Below are 23,510 nucleotides of genomic sequence, written 5' to 3' on the forward strand. Positions count from 1 at the left end.
GTTGTCTCTACAGTGGCATAAGTTCAGTCTTCAGCCTATCTTGGTGGGTTAAGGATCCCACATTGCTGCAGCTGTGGCATAGGTCACAGCTGCAGCTCAGATTCAATCCCTGTCCCAGGAATTTCGATATGCTGCGGGTATGGCCAGAAAAGGAAAGAAAAAAAAAAGGCAGAAATAAAATGACCAAGGCTAGTTCTAAACCAGCGGGATCCACATCACAATTTCTTGAGTCAGAATCTCCAGAGATGAGGCCTCCAAGCAGGTGGGTTGTAAGAAAACTTCCATGGGGATTCTCTATGCCTGTTCCTCTAGTTAATAATATATGACATAAGCTGTGAAAATCTGAAGGCAAAGGGTAAGTTAATAAACTTTTAACCAGATCTTAGACAAGAATATAAATTAAGGAAGTGAGTTAGAGAGCTTAGTCAATTGATGGATATTGTTAAGCAAATTAGACACATTCAGACTTATATAAAATAATTATTTGTCAGTGCTTACCATATGTCTATGTGATAAAAAGTGTTAATAAAACTATTCCATTGTACACTTTTTACTTGTACTGAGCAAAGGCTTCCACCAGGTGGCAGTAAAGATGCATTTGAAAAAGGAGTAGGCAGCACCAGTTTCTTTTTTCTTTTTGCTACAAACCCCTTCTCAGAATGTTTTTAAATGGCATAAATTAAAATACATAGTAATTATGAGCTTCCTAATTGTATTAAATAACAATATCTAACAACATATCTGATAAAGGCCATAGTTTAGAAGTAGTAGTAAGTGTTAATATTTCAAGATATCTGCAACTGCAGTGTGATATGAAAATATCTGTGATTTCTATTAGTGGCAGAATCAAAGGTACAGTTAATATTAGTGTGGTTTGTTGCCTGCATTCATTTTTGAAAAAAAATGTTCATTTTCAATTAGAGGTTAATGAAAATAAGGACAGCTTTCCCCTATTCAAGTTAATAGATTGTTATGAATTATATCTGCAGAAACTACCCCCCCCCAAAGGGATCCCAGGTTAAAAATCTCTATCTTACAGAGCACTATATTCATGTCATAGGTAGTGATTATTTAAGATCTGGCTGTTTTTAAAATATATTTGGTGGTGAAGTTACACGTAGTTCTATCACAGTCTATAAAACAGAAACTGTTTCTGAAAAGATAGGTGTAGGATTTCCCACTGTGGTGCATTGGGTTAAGAATCCAACTGCAGTGGCTCAGGTTTTTGCAGAGGTGCAAGTTCAATCCCAGGTCTGGTGCAGTTAACCCAGATCTGGTGTTGCCACAGGTGCAGTGTAGATCACAGCTGTGGCTCATTTTCAATCCCTGGTCTAGGAACTTCCATAGGCCTTGAGTGCAGCCATAAAAATTAAAAAAAAAATGAAAAGATAGGTGTAAAATAAATAGTTATGTAAATTATTTCTCTTTTATTTTCATCATAAAACTAGAAATTAAATTCCTCTATGAAAAAATGTTATGTCTCCCAAATGTAAAATGAAAATCATTTCAGAATGAATTGGAGTTAGGAAAAGATTTAAAACAAAAATTTGTGAAAAATTTTTAGCCTTATGTCACAAAATAAATACAAAAATTGTTCTTACCACTTTGTATTATTGTAATGAATATTAAAAGTAATTGTATGATATTGTTACCTCTCTACCCCCATTTTACAGAATAACCAGGGATATTGTGTTGGGGGTCAGACGAAACTGGATTCAGTTCTGGCTCTACTACTTATCATCTAGATAACATTGGTCAAATTTCTTAACCTCCTTAAATTAAAATTTCCTACCTGTAAAACAAAGATAACATAAAAAATATCATCTATCTCATGGTATTATGAGACAACACGTGAAAATAATGTAGCGTATTGCCTGGCACACAGTTTATCAAGATCACAATTTATCTACACATTGCCAAATCCAGGAGTCCATTCTCAATCTCTATGTTAGGTAATCCATCAGTAACTTCTAAACACGAGTGATTACTCCATCCTCCTTGAAATAATCTCTTCAGTTGGCCTGTGGGATATCACTTACTCTTGGTTCTCTTGCTTCACCAACTGGCTGTTTCTTCTAAGTCTTCTCTGCTACATTCTAATGTTCTTAACCTCAAAAAGTTGGAATATCCAAAGGGCTCACTCCTTGGACCTCTTTTCTTACTTGCTAGATGATACCATAGTTTTAAATGCCATGTATAGGCTAGGATTGGGAGGGTGCGAATAACATATACACACTACTGTATAAAATAGATGATTAAAGAGACCCTACTGTTTAGCATAGGAAAATCTACTCAATAGTTTGTAATAACCTGTGGGGGAAAAGAATGGATATATTTATATGTATGACTGATTTGCTTTTCTGTAGATCTGAAACTAATACAACATTGTAAGTCAAATATACTCCAATAACTTAAAAAAAATAAAAATAAAATTATAAACCAGCCCAGGCTACTCCTAAACTCTATAGATTCATATTTCTAGCTGCTTGTTCAATGTTTGTATTCAGATGTCTAGTTAGCAATTCAAATATAGGACATCTGAGACACTTCATTTGCCTTCATTGCCCCAAACATGCTTCCACATTTTTCCCTATCACAATATCAATTCCATTCATGTGTTTTCTCAAGATAAAGTCTCTCACACAACATAATCCTTTTAGAAGATCCTGTCCATTCTACCTTAAGAAGTTATCCAGAGTCCCAGTTCCTTCTCACTACCTCTACTGCTACTGCCCTAATGAAAGCTATCAGTGTCTCCCTCCTGGGGTACTACAGTAGCTTCCTTACTAGTCTCCCTACTTCCATGCTTCTACCCCTATAGTCTCTTCTCCCCATAGCCAAGAGTAGTCTTTTAAAAAACATAACATCTAGGAGTTCACATCATGGTGCAGCGGAAGCAAATCCAACTAGGAACCATGAGGTTGCGGTTCGATCCCTGGCCTCACTCACTGGGTTAAGGATCTGGTGTTGCCATGACCTGTGGTGTAGGTTGGAGACACGGCTCGGATCTGACGTGGCTGTGGCTGTGGCGTAGGCCTATGGCTACAGCTCCGATTAGACCCCTGACCTGGGAACCTCCATACGCTGCAGATGTAGCCCTAAAAAGACAAACAGACAAAAAAAAAAAATCTATCATCAATGAGATCCTGCTGTATAACACAGGGAATTATATCCAGTCACTTGTGATGGAACATGATGGAGGATAATAGGAGAAAAAGAATATATATATATATATATATATATATATATATATATATATATATATGTCTGAATGGGTCACCTTGCTGTACAGTAGAAATTGACAGAACACTGTAAATCAACTATAATGGAAAAAATAAAAATCATTTAAAAAAACATAACATCATGTCACTCCTCTGCTCAAAACTATCCAGTGACTTCTTGTTTCACTCAGAGTAAAAAACAAAAACTTCGGCATCCTCTGGTGGCACAGCAGGTTAAGGATCTGGCATTGTCACTGCTGTGGTGAGGATTGCAGCTGTGGTGAGGGTTCAATCCTGGAAACTTCTGCGTGCCCCGCCTCCCCCAAAAAAGAGAAAAACTTTGCCATGGCCCTAAGTGGCCTAGCCTTCTATTCTTTTCTAATCTTGCCTCCTACCACTCTCATTGGATTCACCATCATTATGTCTTGCCAACTCTGTTCCAGCCATATTGGCCATTTTACGGCTTCTCAGACATGCCTAAGGTCCATTACACTTGCCGCCTGCTCCTCCTGTAAAGAATTTCCCTCAAATATCTACAGGACCCCCACCTTCACCTCCTGAAGTTCTTTTCTCAAATAGCACCTTTCTAGAAGGCTTTCCCTGGCCACCCTATTTAAAACTGCAAATCACCCAAGCACTCCATATGCCCCTCCCTGTTGTATTTTTCTGCATAGCGCTTACCACCTTCTGATATATCTTTTGCTTTATTTATTCTCTCTCTCAGCCAACTTGAATGTAGGTCCATGCTGGCAGAGATTTTTATCTGTTTTGTTCTAATGTATACCCAGTATCAACATGAAATGTGTTAAATGAATGACTGATTTTGTTCATTTTAATACTTTATCAGGTGCTACACAGTTTTTGCTTGACCCCAAGCTCATAGATCATGGGCAGTCCCATCCAGAAGATGCAGATATGTACAGCACGAGAAGCTGAAATAGTCTGCACAGAGAACCACGAGATGTATGAAGTTGCAAAAAACGATGGAAAAAATCATGTAATGGGTAACCGTGATGCATAGAGTATACAAAAAGTTTTCCCCTTACATCTTCTAATGTATAGTTTGAGGAATCACACAAGTGATTAAAACACAAACTGTGATTACAATCCAAACAATATCAAATGATCGATGAGAAGGTAGATAGATGTAGAAATATTAGGATGCATTTGATGACTTTTAAGGGTGTTTATTAAAAAAATAAGGAGTAAATGTATGAACACTGATGACACTAAAATCTGAGAAAATATGTATGTGTATATATAAGTATTTATATATATATACACATATATATTTGCTTTTCCTTTTTCTGAATTAATGTCAGCTAAATAGGAATGGTGCCTGGAAGGATGTGTTCCCTTCTCAGCTTTCATTTTTCATTTCCTGGAGCTGGAATAAAATATCCATATTTTATCACACTTGAACTGGGCTTTGTCTTTTTGTTTTATTAATGTCAACTCCTCTTAAATGTCCCAAAATATCTTTAACTATTTAAGAGGGCTGTATGCTGCAGACCCCCAATTTTGTAGAATTGGGACCCCCAATTCTGCTTAGCATCCCTTCTATTGATTCCTAGGTGTTTCTCTATTCTGTTCTCCAGGAAAGGTATTACTAGCCTTTTTTTATTATTTTATTTTATTTTATTTTATTTTCCCACTGTACAGCAAGGGGGTCAGGTTATCCTTACATGTATACATTACAATTACATTTTTTCCCCACCCTTTGTTCTGTTGCAACATGAGTATCTAGACATAGTTCTCAATGCTACTCAGCAGGATCTCCTTGTAAATCTATTCTAAGTTGTGTCTGATAAGCCCAAGCTCCCAATCCCGCCCACTCCCTCCCCCTCCCATCAGGCAGCCATAGGTCTTTTCTCCAAGTCCATGATTTTCTTTTCTGAGGAGATGTTCATTTGTGCTGGGTATTAGATTCCAGTTATAAGTGATATCATATGGTATTTGTCTTTGTCTTTCTGACTCATTTCACTCAGTATGAGAGTCTCTAGTTCCATCCATGTTGCTGCAAATGGCATTATGTCATTCTTTTATATGGCTGAGTAGTATTCCATTGTGCATATATACCACTTCTTCCTAATCTGATCATCTGTCTATGGACATTTAGGTTGTTTCCATGTCCTGGCTATTGTGAATAGTGCTGCAATGAACATGCGGGTGCATGTGTCTCTTTTAAGTAGAGTTTTGTCCAGATATATGCCCAAGAGTGGGATTGTGGGGTCATATGGAAGTTCTATGTATAGATTTCTAAGGTATCTCCAAACTGTTCTCCATAGTGACTGTACCAGTTTACATTCCCGCCAACAGTGCAGGAGGGTTCCCTTTTCTCCACAGCCCCTCCAGCACTTGTTATTTGTGGATTACTAGCCTTTTATTCTCAAATCTCCTATACTTGCCAATGATGACTGTATCTCCTATTACATAAAGAAAAAAGTAGACATAATGTTTCCCAACTTCTTCCCATCTACATTCAAGACTTTGCTCTTCTCAGCCATGAGCCCCTCTTTTCTAAAGCTAATGCTTCTATTTATGTTCCTGATCTCCTTCCTTCCCATCTTTTCAAGTACCATATTCCATCTTGTTTAATCTTCAGTTTTTCTCTTTTCACTCATTTCTTTTCCTCAACCTCTAAATAGCTTCTGATATACTTTACCCCAAAACAGTAACAAAAACCTCTTCCTAACCCTGCCTCTTCCTCCTAAGCTATCTTTTCTCTTCTCCATCCTATGATTTTTAGACTTCATTAAAAAAAAATAAATGTATCTTTCTTACCTCCTCATTTTCACTTTATTTTATTTTATTTTTATTTTTTTCCACTGTACAGCATGGGGACCAGGTTACACATACATGTATACATAATTTTTCCTCCCATTGTGTTGCGATGTAAGTATCTAGACATAGTTCTCAGTGCTACACAGCAGGATCTCATTGTAAATCCATTCCAAAAGCAATAGTTTGCATCTGTTAACCCCAAGCTCCCCATCCCTCCCACTCCCTCCCTCTCCCCCCACTTCTTCATTTTCAATTTCTAACTTGTGGCACCTTAGCTGCTCTACCTACTTTATTTTCGGAATGATTGACTCTGACCACTCCCTCCTGAAACTCCTCCCTTTTGTGTCATTCCTGCTCTTCTTGTTATTCTTCATTCTTCTCTTCCTCTGAATCCCTTAAAACCTGAGGCTCTTAAGTTTACATTTCTAATCTTCTCTCATTCTGTGCTCTCTTATTTTCATTCAACAGACTTCACTAACTTCAGTCACCATTTATATGCCCTGATTATTTATATTTCCACCTCCCATATTTCTCTAGAAGTATATACACCTATCTTTCTAATTATTTCTTAGTCATATCCATATCCAACTAATATCCCATATATATCCTCAATGTCAGTAGGCCTAAAACTAAATTGTCTCTACCTCTCATTTCTGTGTTTCTCAAATCCTTTATAACTTCTCTAATCCTTGCTGTCATTCAAGTGTTCATCATCACTTTGTGGATTTTTATAGTAGCCTCTGGTTAATCTGTCTGCCATCATTCTTGCTTTCTAACATTGTGTTCTGCTTATAAGTAACAGTAAACCAGTTAACTGTAGCTTAAATAAGTGAGAGTCTAAAGTCTGGAACTAGGCATTACAGGATTGGTATAGTGTCTCATTGGTGTGATGAAGGATCTAGATTTTTCTCTTTCCACTCTGCTCATTAGCATGTTGATTTGCCACCTCATGGTCGCAAAATGGATCTTATACATCTGGCAACACACACACACATTCAGAGTAAGCAGAAGGATTACAACAAACTGTACCAGATGTTTCTGACCCCTTTTTATCAGAGAAGTAAACGCTTTCTTAGAACTCCTCTCAAAATAACGTCTGTCTGTATCTTAGCACAATTGGTCATGTGGCCAAATTTAGCTCAGAGAAGATTGGTAAATCACATTTTTGTCTATGGTGAAAAAAGCAAGGGGTAAAGGATTTGGAATGGGTGTTGAGTTTGAGCTAACATACAGTGTCAGCTGACCTATTCAAACCCATCTGTCATATTATTATGATATAAGTTGTCTAACAACTCTGAGTAGTTATCTTCCTGAAATCTTCAGTGACTCATCATTACTTACAAAATCAAATTAAGACCCCTTAGCATATCATAAAAGACCCTTCATATATAAGTCCAGGTAAACTTTAATCCTTCTTTCCTTCCCCACCCGCCCAACTGCCAATGTATATTGTATTTTATCTATATCATGCCACTTGGTCCTTGAACATGATTTGTTCCTTTATGTCTATTTTTCTTTGCCTTATACTGGATTCTCCTCTTAGAATTTTGTCTGTCTCATCCTGCCCCATTCCAGCTTCTTACTCATCCTTCAAATGCAGTGGCACCTTTCTCAGTTCTCCAAGGTAGGATTTAGATACTCTCTCCTATATGTTCCCTTACACTTGGCATTTGTAGCTGTGATAACCCATACAATATATTATAAAACTAAAACTAGTTAATTTTTTTCTCTTACAAGTCTCCTTATGGGTATGACAATCATCTTTGTGTAGCTTTTATGCCCATGAATACCTAGTATGTAGTAGGAGCTCACATGTTCTGCCATGCTGGTTGTAACACAGGGTGTAAAAATAATTATAATTCTGTCAAAAGACTAATGCACTATTAGAAAAGATAGAAACATACACAAATACAGTTTTATATGTAGTATCTGCCCTAAGATAGATACAACAAAAGAACTATAGATGCTCAAAATGGAATGTAGTTCTGAGTGGTCTTTGATAGGCTCAAGGTGAGGAAGCAGTTCACTTACTAGCTTTTTTATAAGCTTTTCAAAATTTAGCTTCAGGAGTTCCCATTGTGGCTTAGCAGGTTAAGAATCCAACTAGTATCCATGAAGATGCTGGTTCAATCCCTGGCCTCGCTTAGCGTGTTAAGGATCTGGAATTGCCGCAAACTACAGTGTAGGTCATAGATGTGAGTCAGATCCCATGTTACTGTAGGCCAGCAGTTGCAGCTCTGATTCAGTCCCTCACCTGGGAACTTCCATATACCGCAGGTGCAGCCCTAAAGAGAAAAATAGCTTTAGTATTTTAAATGATTTTTTTTTTGCCATAGATCCGTTTATGATCAAATGCACCCATATTTCATCAAATCTAAGACAGATTATTTACCTCTAAGAAAAAAGTGCTGCCAGTTTTATCATTACACTTATCCCAATTTCAGATGTTTTAGATTGTCAACATATAAACATCTGAACTGTCATAAGTTATGGTAAGTGAAAAATAAATATCCTGAAGCCAAGCATAAGTGATTTTCGAATTATCTGCTCTTTTGGATCATCAGCTCTACTACTAGCCATTAGTACATTATTTTGGATAATGGAGAGTTGACAGTATCTGCAAAATCTGTTTCAAAGTAAGAGATATGTTCAAACAAGAGTTTGGTCACTTGCTGTATTGTACAACACTCAAAGTCAAACTGCTGTTGAATTCAAGTGACATTCAAATGTTGGAGCCTATGTTGGGATAAATTGTGATGAGTTATCTTTCAGTCTTCTCCTGCCTTATCCATGAGTTCTTCTCTGTTAAACCTGAACAGATGCCACCCTCCTCAGAGGAAAGGTCTAAAGCCTCTCGATGAGTGTAGTAGTCAATAGAAACCTGGTTCCAAATGACAAGAAAGTGCATGCAGTAACAGTGGCTTCTGATGGCTTTCTGTTTAAAAACAAACATATTACTTTTACTTGAAAGTAAAATTTTCATTAACACATTTGTTTTATTGAAGGTCTACTATATACAGGGCACTGTGTGTATAAAATACTTCCAACTAATAATACAATAGTTATCCCTTGGACTTCTCTAAATCTGTAAAAAAGAAAAAAGTCCTATTGAGTTTTAAAACCCTTTCTTTAGAAGTCTAAAACTCATTTCATTGGTTTTTCTATAAATCCAATTCAGTGGGTTTTTGATCCAACTATTTTGGATCTTGTTTTTATACTGTTCTCATATTAATATCAAGGACCTATTTTATGGGTAGAATTGCTTTCTAACTTCCCTTTTTCTTATGCTTTATAGCAAAAAGATATATCATGTGATTGTGGATTACATTGGAACTCAACTTTTACTTAAGCATAACTCAAATATGACCTCTATGAGTATCTAATTTGAAAATCTAGTTTAATTGGAATAAAAAATTAAGTATATTTTGACATTATGTTCAGATGTTAAGATAAATTTTCTAATTTATGGCGTGCCCATCTTGGTGCAGCGGAAATGAATCCAACTAGTATCTGTGAGAATGCAGGTTTGATCCCTGGCCTCGCTCAGTGGGTTGGGGATCTGGCATTGCTGTGAGCTGTTGGGTAGGTCACAGACACAGCTCAGATCCCACATTGCTTTGGCTGTGGCATAGCCTGTGAGGTATAGCTCTGATTCGACTCCTAGCCTGGGAACCTCCATATGCTGCAGGTGCAGCCCTAAAAAGAAAAAAAAAAAAAAATCTAATTTATGCCATGTTAAATGATAAATTTGATGAAGAAAGGGATGGCATATAGAATGACAATACTAACTGTAATATATACCTGACTTAGCCTCTTCAGCATTTCAGCTCCAATACCTAGACCTTTTAAAAAGAGATAATGCAAAATGAAAAAAAATATAAGGTGAAAAAATTCACTTAAGTTATTTGCTTTAGTTTCAAAGAAATAAAATATAAAATATAGAACCATGAATTTGGTTATAAATTCATAATAGCTTTTGTTGAAACTCAACTCATGAATGTGTTTCAAATCTTTTTCCTAATTGGAATGTGGTTCCAATGGTAATGGAAAAGATTTTGGATTTATTTTAAAGATCAGTGAAGAGGAAATGAGTTCCTGTTACTATCATCCTATCACAGAATATATTTCATATATGTTTATAGACAAACTGGTGCAAAATGCAAAAGTACGTTTTAAAGATAAAAGTATAGCTGTGATAACTTGGCTTACTCAAGCTTTCATGGGAACTAATAAATCTTTTTCTAGTCTGTGATTGAGTCTTCATCATATAGAGTCTTCATGAAATAGAAATGAGTTATGTAAATTAATTTAAACACCATATTGATACAAGAGTTCCATAAACCAAAACATACTATTTTAATTTTTTTTGTCTTTTTAGGACCAAAGCTGTGGCATATGGAAGTTCCAAGGCTTGAGGCCAAATCAGAGCTGCAGCTGCTGGCCTACACCACAGCCACAGCAATGCCAGATCCAAGCCACGTCTGCCATCTACACCACAGCTCGTGGAAATGCTGGATCCAGAACCCACCTTGCAAAGCCAGGGATTGAAACTGCTTCCTCATGGATACTAGTCAGGTTCATTACCACTGAGCCATGAAAACTCTTACCATTTTAATTTTTAAAGTATAAAGGGTTACTTGACCTTGGTAAGCTTGTATGACATAAAAGTCCTCTAGGTAAAGTAACTTGCCAATCCAGGGGTCATATGTAAAGTAGTACATTGCAAATCCAACAGTCACTTTGCCTAGGAAGAGGAGAGAGAGGATACAAAGAGGTGAATGCTTTGAGTATTACAATATTTGTTCCTCCAAAATGGAATATCTTTGTATTTTTTGAACTGTTAAAGTAATAAAAATGTGCTGGACAAAATCTCAGAACAATACAGAAATGCATAAGGTTTAAGTCCCTTACAATACAACCTTTAAGAGATAAGTCTTTTCTAACAGTGTAGAGGGTGTTCTTACTAAATTTTTTCTATGTATATACAGGCATAAGTACATATGACACATTATCTTTTTAAAAAGACTGAGTTTAACTACTTACACTCTACTCTTCTGCTTAATAGTAATTATATGTTATCAAACTTTGTTTTCAGGTAGAGAAAATATACACTAGATTAAGTTGGGAAAGGCAGATTTATTTTACCTGATAGCTTTTGATGATTGTGTACTTCTGCAATCAGGCAGTAGAAAAGGGGGTTTTCCCCAAGGCCATCCCTGAGTAAATCTGAAATATCAATTCATATGGAAAGTTTACAGTAGAGAAAAGGAAGATGGAGTTGGCAGCACTGGAATTCCTTTCTTCACCTGTACAACAATCACACTGGCAGAACCTGTCTGAAGTGCATATTTTGGAACTCTAGAGTTTGTTTGAATAATTGCAACTTTCAGAGGACCATTTCGCTGCTAAATTACAGTTAATTTTGGTGAAATTCACCTATTAGCCCAGGGGTGTCTTCCAAGCACCCTCCCCCTAACTCAACCATCTCCCACCCCACCTCATGGCAGGCAGCTGTAGGGACAGCAACCTGAATTTCTGGAGTGGAGTGCTATGCTGAATGCTGAGGTGAGGAATTGGAGGCTGTGCACCGTTTTTCCAACCTCCACCAACTAATGCAGCTTTTAGGAAATTTAAAGGAGCCATACCTGTTTTGTTAGTCAAAAACAACTACATATACAGGAGAATCTAGAAAGCCACCATGCATGACCCAGGAAAGACTTAGAAAAGACTTCAGAACATCTTTAAACACTCAACTCAGACTGATCTCTGACACAGGCACCCTATAACAACTTTTTTAAAAGACATCCCTGAGGAAGGGGGAGAATTTGATTTCCAGAGTTAACACATTATAAGATTAGATGTCCAGTTTTCAACAACAACAACAACAAAAATCAGAAGGCATATGAAGATATTGGAAATTATAGCCCATTCGGAGGAACAGAGCAAATCAAAAACATATCTAAGGAAGCCCAGATGTCTGACTTACTAACCAAAGATTTTAAAACAACTGTCTTAAAGGTGCTCAAAGAACAAAAAGAAGACATGAACAAAGGCAGAAAAAAAGATGTATGAACAAAATAGGAATATCAATAAATAAAAAAATTATGAAAAAGAATCCCCACCAAAACTTTCTGAAGCTGAAAAGTATAACTGAAATGAAAAGTGCAGTGGAGGGGTTCAAAGTCAGAATTTAGCAAGCAGAAGAAAGAATCAGTGAACCTGAAGTTAGGATAATTAAAATTATCAAGTGTGAGGAACAAAAAGAAAAGATGCAGAAAAGTAAATGGAGCCTAGAGGATCTGTGGAACACCATCAAGTAGACCAAGATCCATAATATGGGACTCTCAGAAGAAGAGAGAGAATGGAAAAAATAATATTTGAATAATGACAGAAAACTTCCCAAATTTGGTACAAGAAGTTTTGTACTTTGCACAAATACAAAAAGTTCAACAAACCCCAAAAGATCAACACCAAGACATATAATCAAGCTGTTGAAAAAACAAAGAGAAAATGCTGAAAGTAGCAAGACAGAAGTAACTTGTCACATACAGTGGATCCTCGGTAAGATTATCATCTGATCTCTCATCAGAAACTTTAGAGGCCAGAGGGAGTGGATTGATATACTCAAAGTGTTGGGGTTGGAGGAAAGAGGCAGCAGAGTGCAAACCTGTCAACCAAGAATTATATATCCACCAAAACTATCCTTCAAAAATGAGAGAGAAACTGAGATATCTCCAGACCCCATCCCACCCCACCCCACCCCGTAAAAGAACATGAGGAAGTTCATTATCACAAGACCTGCCCTGCATAAAATGCTAAAAGGAGAACTTCAGGTTGAAATGGAAGGAAGCTAGATAGTAACTCAAAGCGATATGAAGAAATAAAGATAATGGTGCCTGGTTAAAGGTAAATACATGGGCAATTATTTTTAAAACTAACACTTTTCTTTGTAATTCCACCTTTTTTTCCTATATGATTTAAAGGACAAGTGCATAAAATTAATCATTAATTTGTGTTCTTGGGCACACAATGTATAAAGATGTAAACTATGACATCAGTAGCATAAAAAGGGGGAATAATGTACAGGAGAAGGGTTTTTATATGCTATTGAAGTTAATCAGGTATAAACACAAATTTGGTTGTTATGATTCTGGAATGTTAAATATAACCCCCATGATAACCACCAAAAAAATATCTATAGAATATATACATAAGGAAATTAGAAGGGAATGGAAATATTTTACTGCCAGAATCAACTAAACACAAAAGACAGCAATGGTAGAAAAGCTATATATAGAAAATAAAATGTCAAGTCCTTTCTTACTAGTAATTTAAATGTAAGCAGGTTAAATGCTCTAATCAAAAGACATATTAGCAAAATGAATTTTAAAAAACCCAACTATATGCTGTCTATAAGAGACTCACTTTAGATGCGAAAAAAAATGCAAAAAAAGTTAATAGTGAAATGAGGGAAAAAATATTTCATGCATATAGTAACTAAAAGAGAGCTGGGATCACTGCTCTAATATCAGACAAAATAGACTTTAAGTAAAAAAAAAAGTGTTACAAGAGACAAAGATATTACATAGTGATAGAAGGTTAGCTCATCTAGAAGATAATAACGACTATAAACATCTGTGCACCAAACATCAGAGCTCCAATATATGAAGCAAATATTGATAGAACTGAAGATAGAGACAGCTCTAAAATAATAGTTGGGAACTTCATTACATCAATTTCAATAATGTATTGAACAACCAGACTAATGATAAATATGTTAATAGATTATTTGAACAAAACTATAGATTCCACTCAACAACATAATGCACATTTTTCTTGAACTTTTTCTAGGATAGACCATATGTTAGACCAAAAAACAAGTCTTAATATATTTTGAGAGACTGAAACTATATAAAGTATCTTTTCCAATCACAATGCATTGAAAGTAGAAATCAACAGAAATAAACTAGGAAAGTCACAAATATGTGGAAATTAAACAATGCGCTCAAAGTAGAAATCATAAGAAAATTAGAACACAGAGATGAATGAAAATAAAAAAACAACATATAGAACTTATGGGATGCAATGAAAGAAGTTCGCAGGAGGGACACTTATAGTTGTAAATGCCAACATTAAAAAAAAAAAGATCTTGCACCTTAAGGAACTAGAAAAAAGTAAACTAAGCTCAAAGCAGAAAGATGGTAACAACGATTAGAACAGAAATAAACAAATTAGAGGATAGAAATACAGTAGAGAAAATCAATGGAATCAGAAGTTGGTTCTTTGGAAAGATCAAATGACAAGTAGATTGATGAAGAAAAAAAAAGTAGGTGCAAGTAATTAAAATTTACTACAACCTTACAGAGAAAAAAGAATTTTAATTAAGTACTATGAATTGTATACCAGCAAATTGGATAACTAAGAAGTGAACAAATTCCTTGAAACTTACAAATTACCTAAACTGATTTAAAAAGAAAGAAAATCTGAGCAGAGCTATAGGTAGAGTTTGAATCAGTAATTTAAAAAAATCTCCCAACAAAGAGAAGTTATGGGTCACCAGATGGTTTCACTGGGAAATTCTACCAAACATTTAAAGGATTAACACCAATCCTTCTCAAACACTTCCCAAAAAATTGAAGATGTGGGAACATTTCCTAACTCATTCTATGAAGTCAACATTATTCAGATACCAAATATGGATAAATATTAAAAAAATTAAAGACCAATATCCCTTATTAATATAGATGCAAAAATATTCAACAAAATAGTAAATTAAACCCAGAAGCATATTAAAAGGATCATTCACTATGAGCAAATGTGATTCATCCTAGGAATGAAAGGATAGTTCAACATAAGAAGATCAATCATGTTAACTGAACAAAGGGAGAAAAACATGATCATGACATTTGGTACAGAAAAGACATCTGACAAAATACAACACCCTTTTATGACAAAAGCCCTCACAAAACCAGGAATAGTGGCAAATTCCTCAGCATGATAAAGAATATCTATTAAAAAAAAAACACAGTTTATACTCAATGGTGAATGACTGAAAGCATTCCCCCTAAGATTACAAACAAGACAAGGATGCCCACTTTTACCAATGCTATGCAACATTGTACTGGAAGTTATAGCTAGAACTTTTAGACAAGAAAAAGAAATAAAAGCCATACAAATTAGGAAGAAATAAAATGATCTCTATTCACAGATGGCATGATTCTATCTATAGAAAATCCCAAAGAATCCAAGAGAAATCTACAGGAGCTAGTAAATTAATTCAGCAAAGTTTCAAGCTTAAGATCCACAAACAAAAATTCCTTTGTTTCTTATACCAGCAGAGGACAAACCAAAAAGTAAATTTAAAAAGTCATTCCATTTACAATTGCCCCTAAAATAATTAAATACCTACGAATAAATCTAACCCAGAAGGTGAAGTACTTGCATACTAAAAACTAACATTGGTGAAAGAAATTAAAGAAAACCTAAATAAATTAAAAGTTATCCCCTGTTCATAGATAACATTATTGTCAATATTACCCAAAGTAATCTAAAGATCCAATGATGTCCCTATCAAAATTCTAGCATCCTTTTTCACAGGAATGATAAAGGCCATCCTCAAATTCATTTGGAATTCCAAATGTATAATTTTATACAGATTTTCCTCGTGATGAGGTTATTTCCTTATAAACCCATCATAATTTGAAAATAATGTAAGTCAAAATGCATTTAATACACATAACCTACCAAACATCATAGCCTATTTTATAACAAAGTGTTGAGTATCTCATGTAATTTATTGAATACTATACTGAAAGTGAAAACAGAATGGTTGTATGGGTATAGAAGTGTTGTAAGAGTATTGGTGGTTTACCCTCCTGATTACATGGCTGACTGGGAGCTCTGGCTCACTGCCACTGCCCAGCATCATGAGAGCATCCTATTGCATATAGCTAGCCCAGAGAAAGATCAAAATTCAAAATAACAATTTCTACTGAATATGTACTGCTTTCAAGCCATTACAAAGTAAAAAAAAATCATAAGCCAAAGCATAAGTTAAGTAAGTTAAGTAAAGTCTGTACACTTTTTTTTTTTTTTTTTTTTGCCTTTTTTGCCATTTCTTGGGCCGCTCCCACGGCATATGGAGGTTCCCAGGCTAGGGGTCGAATCGGAGCTGTAGCCACCAGCCTACGCCAGAGCCACAGCAACATGGGATCCGAGCCGCGTCTGCAACCTACACCACAGCTCAGGGCAGTGCCGGATCCTTAACGCACTGAGCAAGGGCAGGGACCGAACCTGCAACCTCATGGTTCCTAGTCGGATTCGTTAACCACTGTGCCACGACGGGAACTCCTGTCTGTACACTTTAATCATCACTTCTCTTAGTGTTCGTATTTCCTCCCTAAACTGTTATAATTCATTATAAAACACTAACCCATCCTATTAATATTTCTGGCTATCAACATGTAGTAATATCTTGAAAACAGTTTTAAGTCATTTTGCTTTTATCCACTTCATTCTATCAAGATACTATTAATATATTGGGCATTAAATTGTACTGTCTGACCAACTACACTTCTCATTTTACGTTTTGGAAATTAGCGGAAGTCTATTGCTGCTATAAAGATGTAAAAGCTCTTAAATATCAATTTAATACTTTAAAATGGGGAAAATATAGAAGAGTGGAGCACTAATAAAGCTATTAAACAGCAGCTTTTTATACAAACTTATGCCTTGTACATCTAGATACTGTTAAGATAATTTCTTCGTGAACAAGGACAGCAGCATCCACATATCTAACTACAAGTAGTGCTTTGTGCATACATTGTCATGTTTCTTTTTCTAGCTCTGAAAATGCCATAAAAAATCTCACCCTTTGCTGTTAACTTCACTGCATCTGGCATGTTTTCACAGGCAGCCAATTCCTGTAAAAGTAGAAAAAACTTTGATAAGAATGAAGTTTTATTGAGCATTTACTAACATACGATGTCCTGAGTAGTATTAAAAGTGAGTCAGACCTAACCCCAGTCATGTAGAAACTTAAAATCCAAAACAGCACATGCAACTAGTGACTACATATAGAGAGAAGATTAACTATGTTTGTACATCACTCCTGTGATGGTCAGGTGTCCAGGTAACTAGCCTTGAACACAACCAGAAATCAGAAAGTAAAACCAAAAGGTTTTCTGCAAATTCAAGGTAGATGTCATAAAATCTATGTATTATAAAGCTCATAGACTTTACATAAGAGTCTGTTCTGTTTGTTTGTGGGGTGTTCTTTCCAGTTTAACTTTAGAATTTATTTGGCTTTTTACTATATTATTTTCCACACATGCAAATTAATTCTTCATGGTTTGGATCTCAAGCTTGAAAAGTCAGTCTCCACCTTAGGATTATAAAAATGTTCACTTTTGTTCCCTTATTAATTAATTTTTTAATTTTCTTTTTTATTGAGATATAATTTGCCGGAGTCCAGCTCCAGCAGCCAGGGTGTCCCGGCAGGGATGGACAGTGTCGGCGGATGCAAACGGAGACAGCCTCTTTGTCCCTTCTTTCAGGGCGCTGGACTGCTCAAATTTTATTAGCATAAGTAGCAGTTTATATAGACAGCTTAATTGTAACTTACATTACAGTGCTTAGGTCATATTTTTAAAGGTTAAACTTTTAGAGTACATGGTACAGTACATATACATTGTGTTCTAAGGATTTTAATTAAAACCAACAGATACAATACATCATGTAAAACTATAATGGGTACAAAACATCATGTGGAAAAAACATTATATGAAAATAAGGCGATTCGGTACAAAACGTTTTGTGGTTACTTTTAGCAAGCACCACCCGTTATTGTTTTAAGCTAATCTTTAACAACTAGAAAGGTCACAAGCGCAAGACATTTACAAAAATTCATCTTTTAGATTAAAGCTTGGGGTCCTAACTTCAAAGTGTTATGATCAGGGGACAGTATGAGAAAATATTTTTTATATCAAAGCAATTTAATTTCCTAAAATTTAAAAGCTTTTTACAAAATTCATTAAAAGCAAGATTATTATGTTTTTCCATGTATGTCTAACCTATTCTTAACCTATTGTACATAGCACAATTACCTAACTCTAAAATCTATTCTTACTTGTAACAAATTAATGAATATTTTGTTTTTACCTACATTGGATCTGAATAGGGGGAATTCAACCAAGGTGAAGCTCTGATTATTTTATTACTGTTCCAATTTTTTGTTGTTCCAATTTTATTGAGTGACAAAACAATATAGGAAAATAACAAAGAATAACAAACTAATAACAGGAAAGACTGAATAATAAGTAAATAACAAAGACTGATTTTTCCAAGAAGCGATTTTTATTCTTGCACTGTTGTGCAAAGCCTTCATTTTGTTATTGTAGCCATTGTTGTCGGGTTAGCAGGTGAGCCTCATTATTTTTAGAACTTGCCCTCAGAACTGTGCCGCAGGGTAAGCCCTTTTCCCTATTTCTAAACCTGCCATCGGAACTGTGCCAGTGGGTAGGCTTTTTTTCCTTGGTTAGGAACCCTGCCTTCGGGACTGTGCCATCAGGCTAGTTCCCTCCCTTGGCCTCCTGCATCTCCTCGGCTCCCCGCAATAATTGACAGATAATATTGCATTAGTGCAAGGTGTGCAACATAATGATTTGGTATATGTATATATTGCAAAATGATTACCACAGAAAAGTTTAGTTAACATCAGTATCTCACATAGTTACAATTTTTGGGGATGATAACTTTTAAGATCTACTCTCTTAATAACTCAAATATACAATACAGTTTTGTTAACTATAGTCACCATGCTGTACATTACATCCCCAGAGCTTATTTATGTTATAACTGGAAGTCTTTACATTTTAACTACCTTCACACTTTTCCCCCACACACACCCCGCCTCCCGCCTCTAGCAACCACCAATCTGTTTTAAATTCCTTTTATTTATAAGTGATTAATTTGGTTTTCTTGTTTGCATGTTTTTGTGTAAGCAGCAAGGTGGAATTTCACCTTTTATTATTTATTTATTTATTTATTTATTTTTAAGTATTTTTAAAGCACCTTACAAAGCAAGTTTTATTTATTTATTTATTTATTTTTTGTCTTTTTGCCATTTCTAGGGCCGCTCCCGCGGGCATATGGAGGTTCCCAGGCTAGGGGTCAAATCGGAGCTGTAGCCACCGGCCTACGCCAGAGCCACAGCAACATGGGATCCGAGCCGCGTCTGCAATCTACACCACAGCTCAGGGCAACGCCGGATCATTAACCCACTGAGCAAGGGCAGAGACCGAACCCGCAACCTCATGGTTCCTAGTCGGATTCATTAACCACTGCGCCACGACGGGAACTCCGAATTTCACCTTTTATTAACTGATTCGAAATGTCTACTTTATCATGTACTACCTTGTCATATATAGTATATACTGTAAGAGAGCTTTTGGACTCTCCATCCTGTTCCAGAGATCTATCTCTGCAGTTATGGTAATAGGTAACCATAGTATTTTCATTATTTACAGCTTTGTAATATCTAGTAGGGATAATCTCCCTTATCACTCTTCTTTTTGGAATCTTTCTAGAAACACATGTTTATTCTTCCATATGAAAATTTGGGGATTTTGACTATGGAATTACATTAAATTTATAATGGGGAAAAAAAGCTTTTAAAATATATAAGGAAGACAGCAAGGGCTAAATTATGTAGAGCATTGTTAAGAAATTTGGATTTTATTTTCAATACAATCAGAGCTCAATGGAATTTAATTTTGGCTGCTGTTGAGCATTACTTCCTGTAAGCTCTTTGAAGGTAGTGATGTAATTCAGTAATCTGGTATCCTTTGTAGTATATAGCACATGGCCTTCCCCTAGTATGCACTCAATGTTTACACAATGAACAAAAATCAGATACTAATAGTACATAGTGCTTAACTATGGATTATCAACAACCTAAAACCACACTTCAAGAACCCCCATAAAAGGCTTTAAGTGAAAACTGTGGTAAGCAAGAAGTTAGTTATGGCTGTCTAGCTATAAAGTGACTAGAGCCCCAAATAATGCTGTTGTGTAGTGATTAAGAATAGGATAAAACAGTTTCATACAGAGGAAAATTGGAAAAAATTTAGTGGCAGGACAGTAAATAACATCTGCAAAATAGTCAGCTAAGGAATGAATTACTATGATGGCAAACTCTCCTAAATCCCTTTGCAAGGAGAGAATGTTTTGCAAATTTGGCAATGAAAAGGAGTTAGGATGAATGTACATGTATGAATTAGAGAAGAACATAAAGTCAAAGCTAATTAATCATTATATTCATGTCTATGATGCAAAGTAATTTAGCCTTTCTATTATTTTTCTACAATGATTATTCATTAAAATTATTTCCAGGAAACATCCAGTATACATTCAGGTACATGAGGCAAATTCAAAAGTAAATGTTGTTGGGAACTTCACAGAAACAGATTCACTGAAGTGGGAGAATCTAGTGATGTATTTTCTCTTGGTGATAACAATGGGCATTGTTTGGAAACATAAGGAAGGTTAATTTTCTGGATAGAGAGATTCACTCTCCTTCAATAATAAATTTATTAATTGCCAACTGGGTGTCAGATAATAAACTACCAAAAACTCCTTGAAATTATTTTCTACCTGGAAAAATGTACTTCTTGAATAATTAATATGTTGGGCCTAGTTTTTTTTTTTTTTTTTTTTTTTTCCCTTTGGCTTCGTAGGGCTGCACCCGCAGCATATAGAGGCTCCCAGGCTAGGGGTCTAGTCGGAGCTACAGCTGCCAGCCTACACCATAGCCACAGCAAGGCCAGATCTGAGCCATGTCTGTAACCTACACCACAGCTCACAGCAACACCGGATCCTTAACCCACTGAGTGAGGCCAGGGATCAAAATGCAACCTCATGGTTCCTAGTCGGATTCGTTTCTGCTGCACCACAATGGGAACTCTGGGCCTAGTATTTTGACTGATGATCTAGCCATGCAGATTAATGCCTGTTAGAGAACAGATGTGGGAACTTGTGGGGATAGAATAGAATGGAAGACATGGAAGGATGGATAACTCATATCTTACAGTTCTGTAACCAGCCCTAGCATCATTTCAACACATGGATTTCACTAGAAAACTTCTGGTATTTTATTTTGACCATTAAAACACATTCTCTGATATGATGGAGGATAATGTGAGAAAAATAATATATAAATATGTATGACTTTGCTGTATAGTAGAAATTGACAGAACATTGTAAATCAACTATAATGGAAAAAAAATCATAAAAAAACACATTCTCTGATCAAAGGGAACAGAAACTTGGTCTGATTAAAATGAGATATATATATATATATATATATATATATATATATATGGAAACATTTTCATTACAAAACTCTTTTATAAGGTTTCCTTACCTATAACCTGTGCCTGGTTCCAACCACACATGTACTCCATTAAAAAATCTAGGCTCTGCTTTTATATGGAAATATTTAGATTGCATGTCACATAAATTATTGCCTTGAGTGCTACAAAACTTCAACACAGTAGCTATGGCTGTTAGTTTGTCCCCTTTACTGTACTGGGATGATTTCCAGGAAAAACATTAAAATGAAATTTTAAACCAGAAATATTTAACCCAGCTCCTTGGATTCCTGGGAGGCTATCTGTGGATGGGCTTCAGGAGTCAAAGTGTCTGAAATTATATGGAAAATGTATTGTGGATGCATATTGTTTTCTGGGTAGTCAATTACTAGCTTCTACGAGTAGGTGTGGTCTCAAAGCAAGACTCCCTACCCTAACATCTTAGCCATTAATACCTGAGATTCTGTCACTGACAGGCCATTCATTTGGATTAAGCATTCCTTTTGTCTCAGATTCTCTTTTAAAGTTAAAATTTCCCCCAGGAGGAAGAACACTTTAGATCCCTGAAATATCTATGAATTGGTTCCCCCATTATGTTTTGAGCCTCCTACTATAAGTCAAGCAATTTATATGTAATCATTTTATGTTACTGAATCATTACAACAATCTTGTGATATAGATAAATTACAATTATAGATATAGATCATCTTAATTTTAGATGTGGAAATTGAAGCTTATAGAAACTATGTAACTTCCAGAAGTTTTTATATATGAGTCATAATTAGCAGAACTAGGATTCAAACCCAGCCTATGCCTTTGTTACCTTCAACCCTAAATTAATGCTAGGAAGTTACACAGAAGGAGAAGAAAGCAGCTTACTTTAATTAGACGCAGGATTTCCGGGCAGTCTCCAGCTTCCACAGGTCTTATTGGAAAACAGTTCACACTTGGTTGCCTCAGGATTGACTGGCTCCTGCCTAGTTGCCTCAAGCCTGTCTGCCCTATACTTAGTTGGCTCCTGCCTGGTTGTCTCAGACTTGTTTGACTCACGCCTTTTTGGTTCGTGCCTGATTGGCTTGTACCTGGCTGACTCGTGCCTGATTGGTTCCGGCCTGGTTGCCACATGCCTGCTTGGCCCATGCCTGATTAGCTTGGGGCTGGCTGACTTGTGCCTGATTGGCTTGGACCTGGTTGACTCCTGCAGGATTAGGCTCAGGCCTGGTTCTCTCATGCCTTGTTGATTCGTGCTAGGTTGGTTCAGGCATGGTTGCCTCATGCTTGGTTCACTCGTGGTGGATTGGCTTGAGCCTGGTTGCAGTTTACTCATGACTGACTGACTCATGCCTTATTGGCTCAGGTCTAATTTCCCTGTGCCAAGTTGCCTTATGCTTATTTGGCTCGGATACTTGCCTCAACCCTTTCTGCTTTCCCCATGCATGCCTGACTGGTTCATGCCTGGTTGTCTCATGCCTGGTTGGCCCAGTTGGTTAGTGTCAGGTGGGCTTCTGCTTGGTTGGTTCATACCAAGTAAGCACATGCCTGACTGGTTCATGTCTGGTAAGCTTGAATGGTTCATGCCCTTGATTCATGTCTGGTTGTCTGAGAGCTTGTTGGCTAAGGACTGATTGACTTAGGATTGGTTAGCAGATGAGAGGTTGGCCAGGGACTAAGTGTCTTGATGTAATAGGAGCCCTTAACTACAGTGCTGTGGTGGAGGATGTACGATGTTTCTTGTTTTTCTCAACTTGATTAGTTCTTTGAGATACCCCTCTAACAAGATAAGACTAGGGAAAATAAAGGAGGGCTACCTAAGAAAGATTATTAATGCATCCAATTTGCTGGAGTTGATCTCAGCAGCTGTCACAGCCAAAGACGTTTGGGTTCCAGGTTGTCATCTGGCCTTTCCCTGCCAGCAGGCTGGAAGTGAAGGAAAGTAGAAAATGACCCTGGGGGAGTATGACTGCCTCACCACCTTGTACCATCACTGCATCACAGTGATGAAGTCACCATGCTCTTATCTACATGTGTAGGTGCTCCCCCACGTGGTGAAGGAGGGGCGAGGCAGGGCCACTGACCACTTTATTTCTTACTCCTGAGTTTAAGAGGGTGAAGCAAAAAGCTGGAAGGAATCTCAAAG

The 23,510-nt window shown here is 36.4% G+C and overlaps 2 protein-coding genes across 6 annotated transcripts in view; one reads left to right on the plus strand and one right to left on the minus strand.

The window, feature by feature from the left end:
- The window catches only part of APOOL (apolipoprotein O like), a 443,755-nt gene that overhangs the window by 68,592 nt on the left and 351,653 nt on the right, over window positions 1-23,510 (plus strand). For 4 of the 5 annotated variants that reach the window (XM_001925965.7, XM_085008873.1, XM_005657845.4 and 1 more), the window contains one exon: window positions 4,069-4,643. The exons of the other annotated variant lie outside the window; for it this stretch is intronic. In XM_001925965.7, the coding sequence (XP_001926000.1) occupies window positions 4,069-4,157 (89 nt within the window). In that variant the 3' untranslated portion in view covers window positions 4,158-4,643. Of the gene's footprint in view, window positions 1-4,068; window positions 4,644-23,510 lie in introns of those variants that run through there. 5 annotated transcript variants of the gene reach the window in all.
- SATL1 (spermidine/spermine N1-acetyl transferase like 1) lies at window positions 8,679-23,007 on the minus strand. The gene is given in 8 exon segments (XM_085008874.1): window positions 8,679-8,835; window positions 8,838-8,940; window positions 9,807-9,847; window positions 10,648-10,749; window positions 11,151-11,231; window positions 16,876-16,927; window positions 22,253-22,560; window positions 22,592-23,007. Coding segments are annotated over 8 exon segments (1,107 nt in total). The 5' UTR covers window positions 22,950-23,007; the 3' UTR covers window positions 8,679-8,773.

This window comes from Sus scrofa, chromosome X, assembly GCF_054392235.1.
Source record: "Sus scrofa isolate SSC_HxYL_T2T_F1_AM1 chromosome X, Sscrofa_HxYL_maternal_Yorkshire_Landrace_v2.0, whole genome shotgun sequence".
Lineage (NCBI taxonomy): Eukaryota > Metazoa > Chordata > Mammalia > Artiodactyla > Suidae > Sus > Sus scrofa.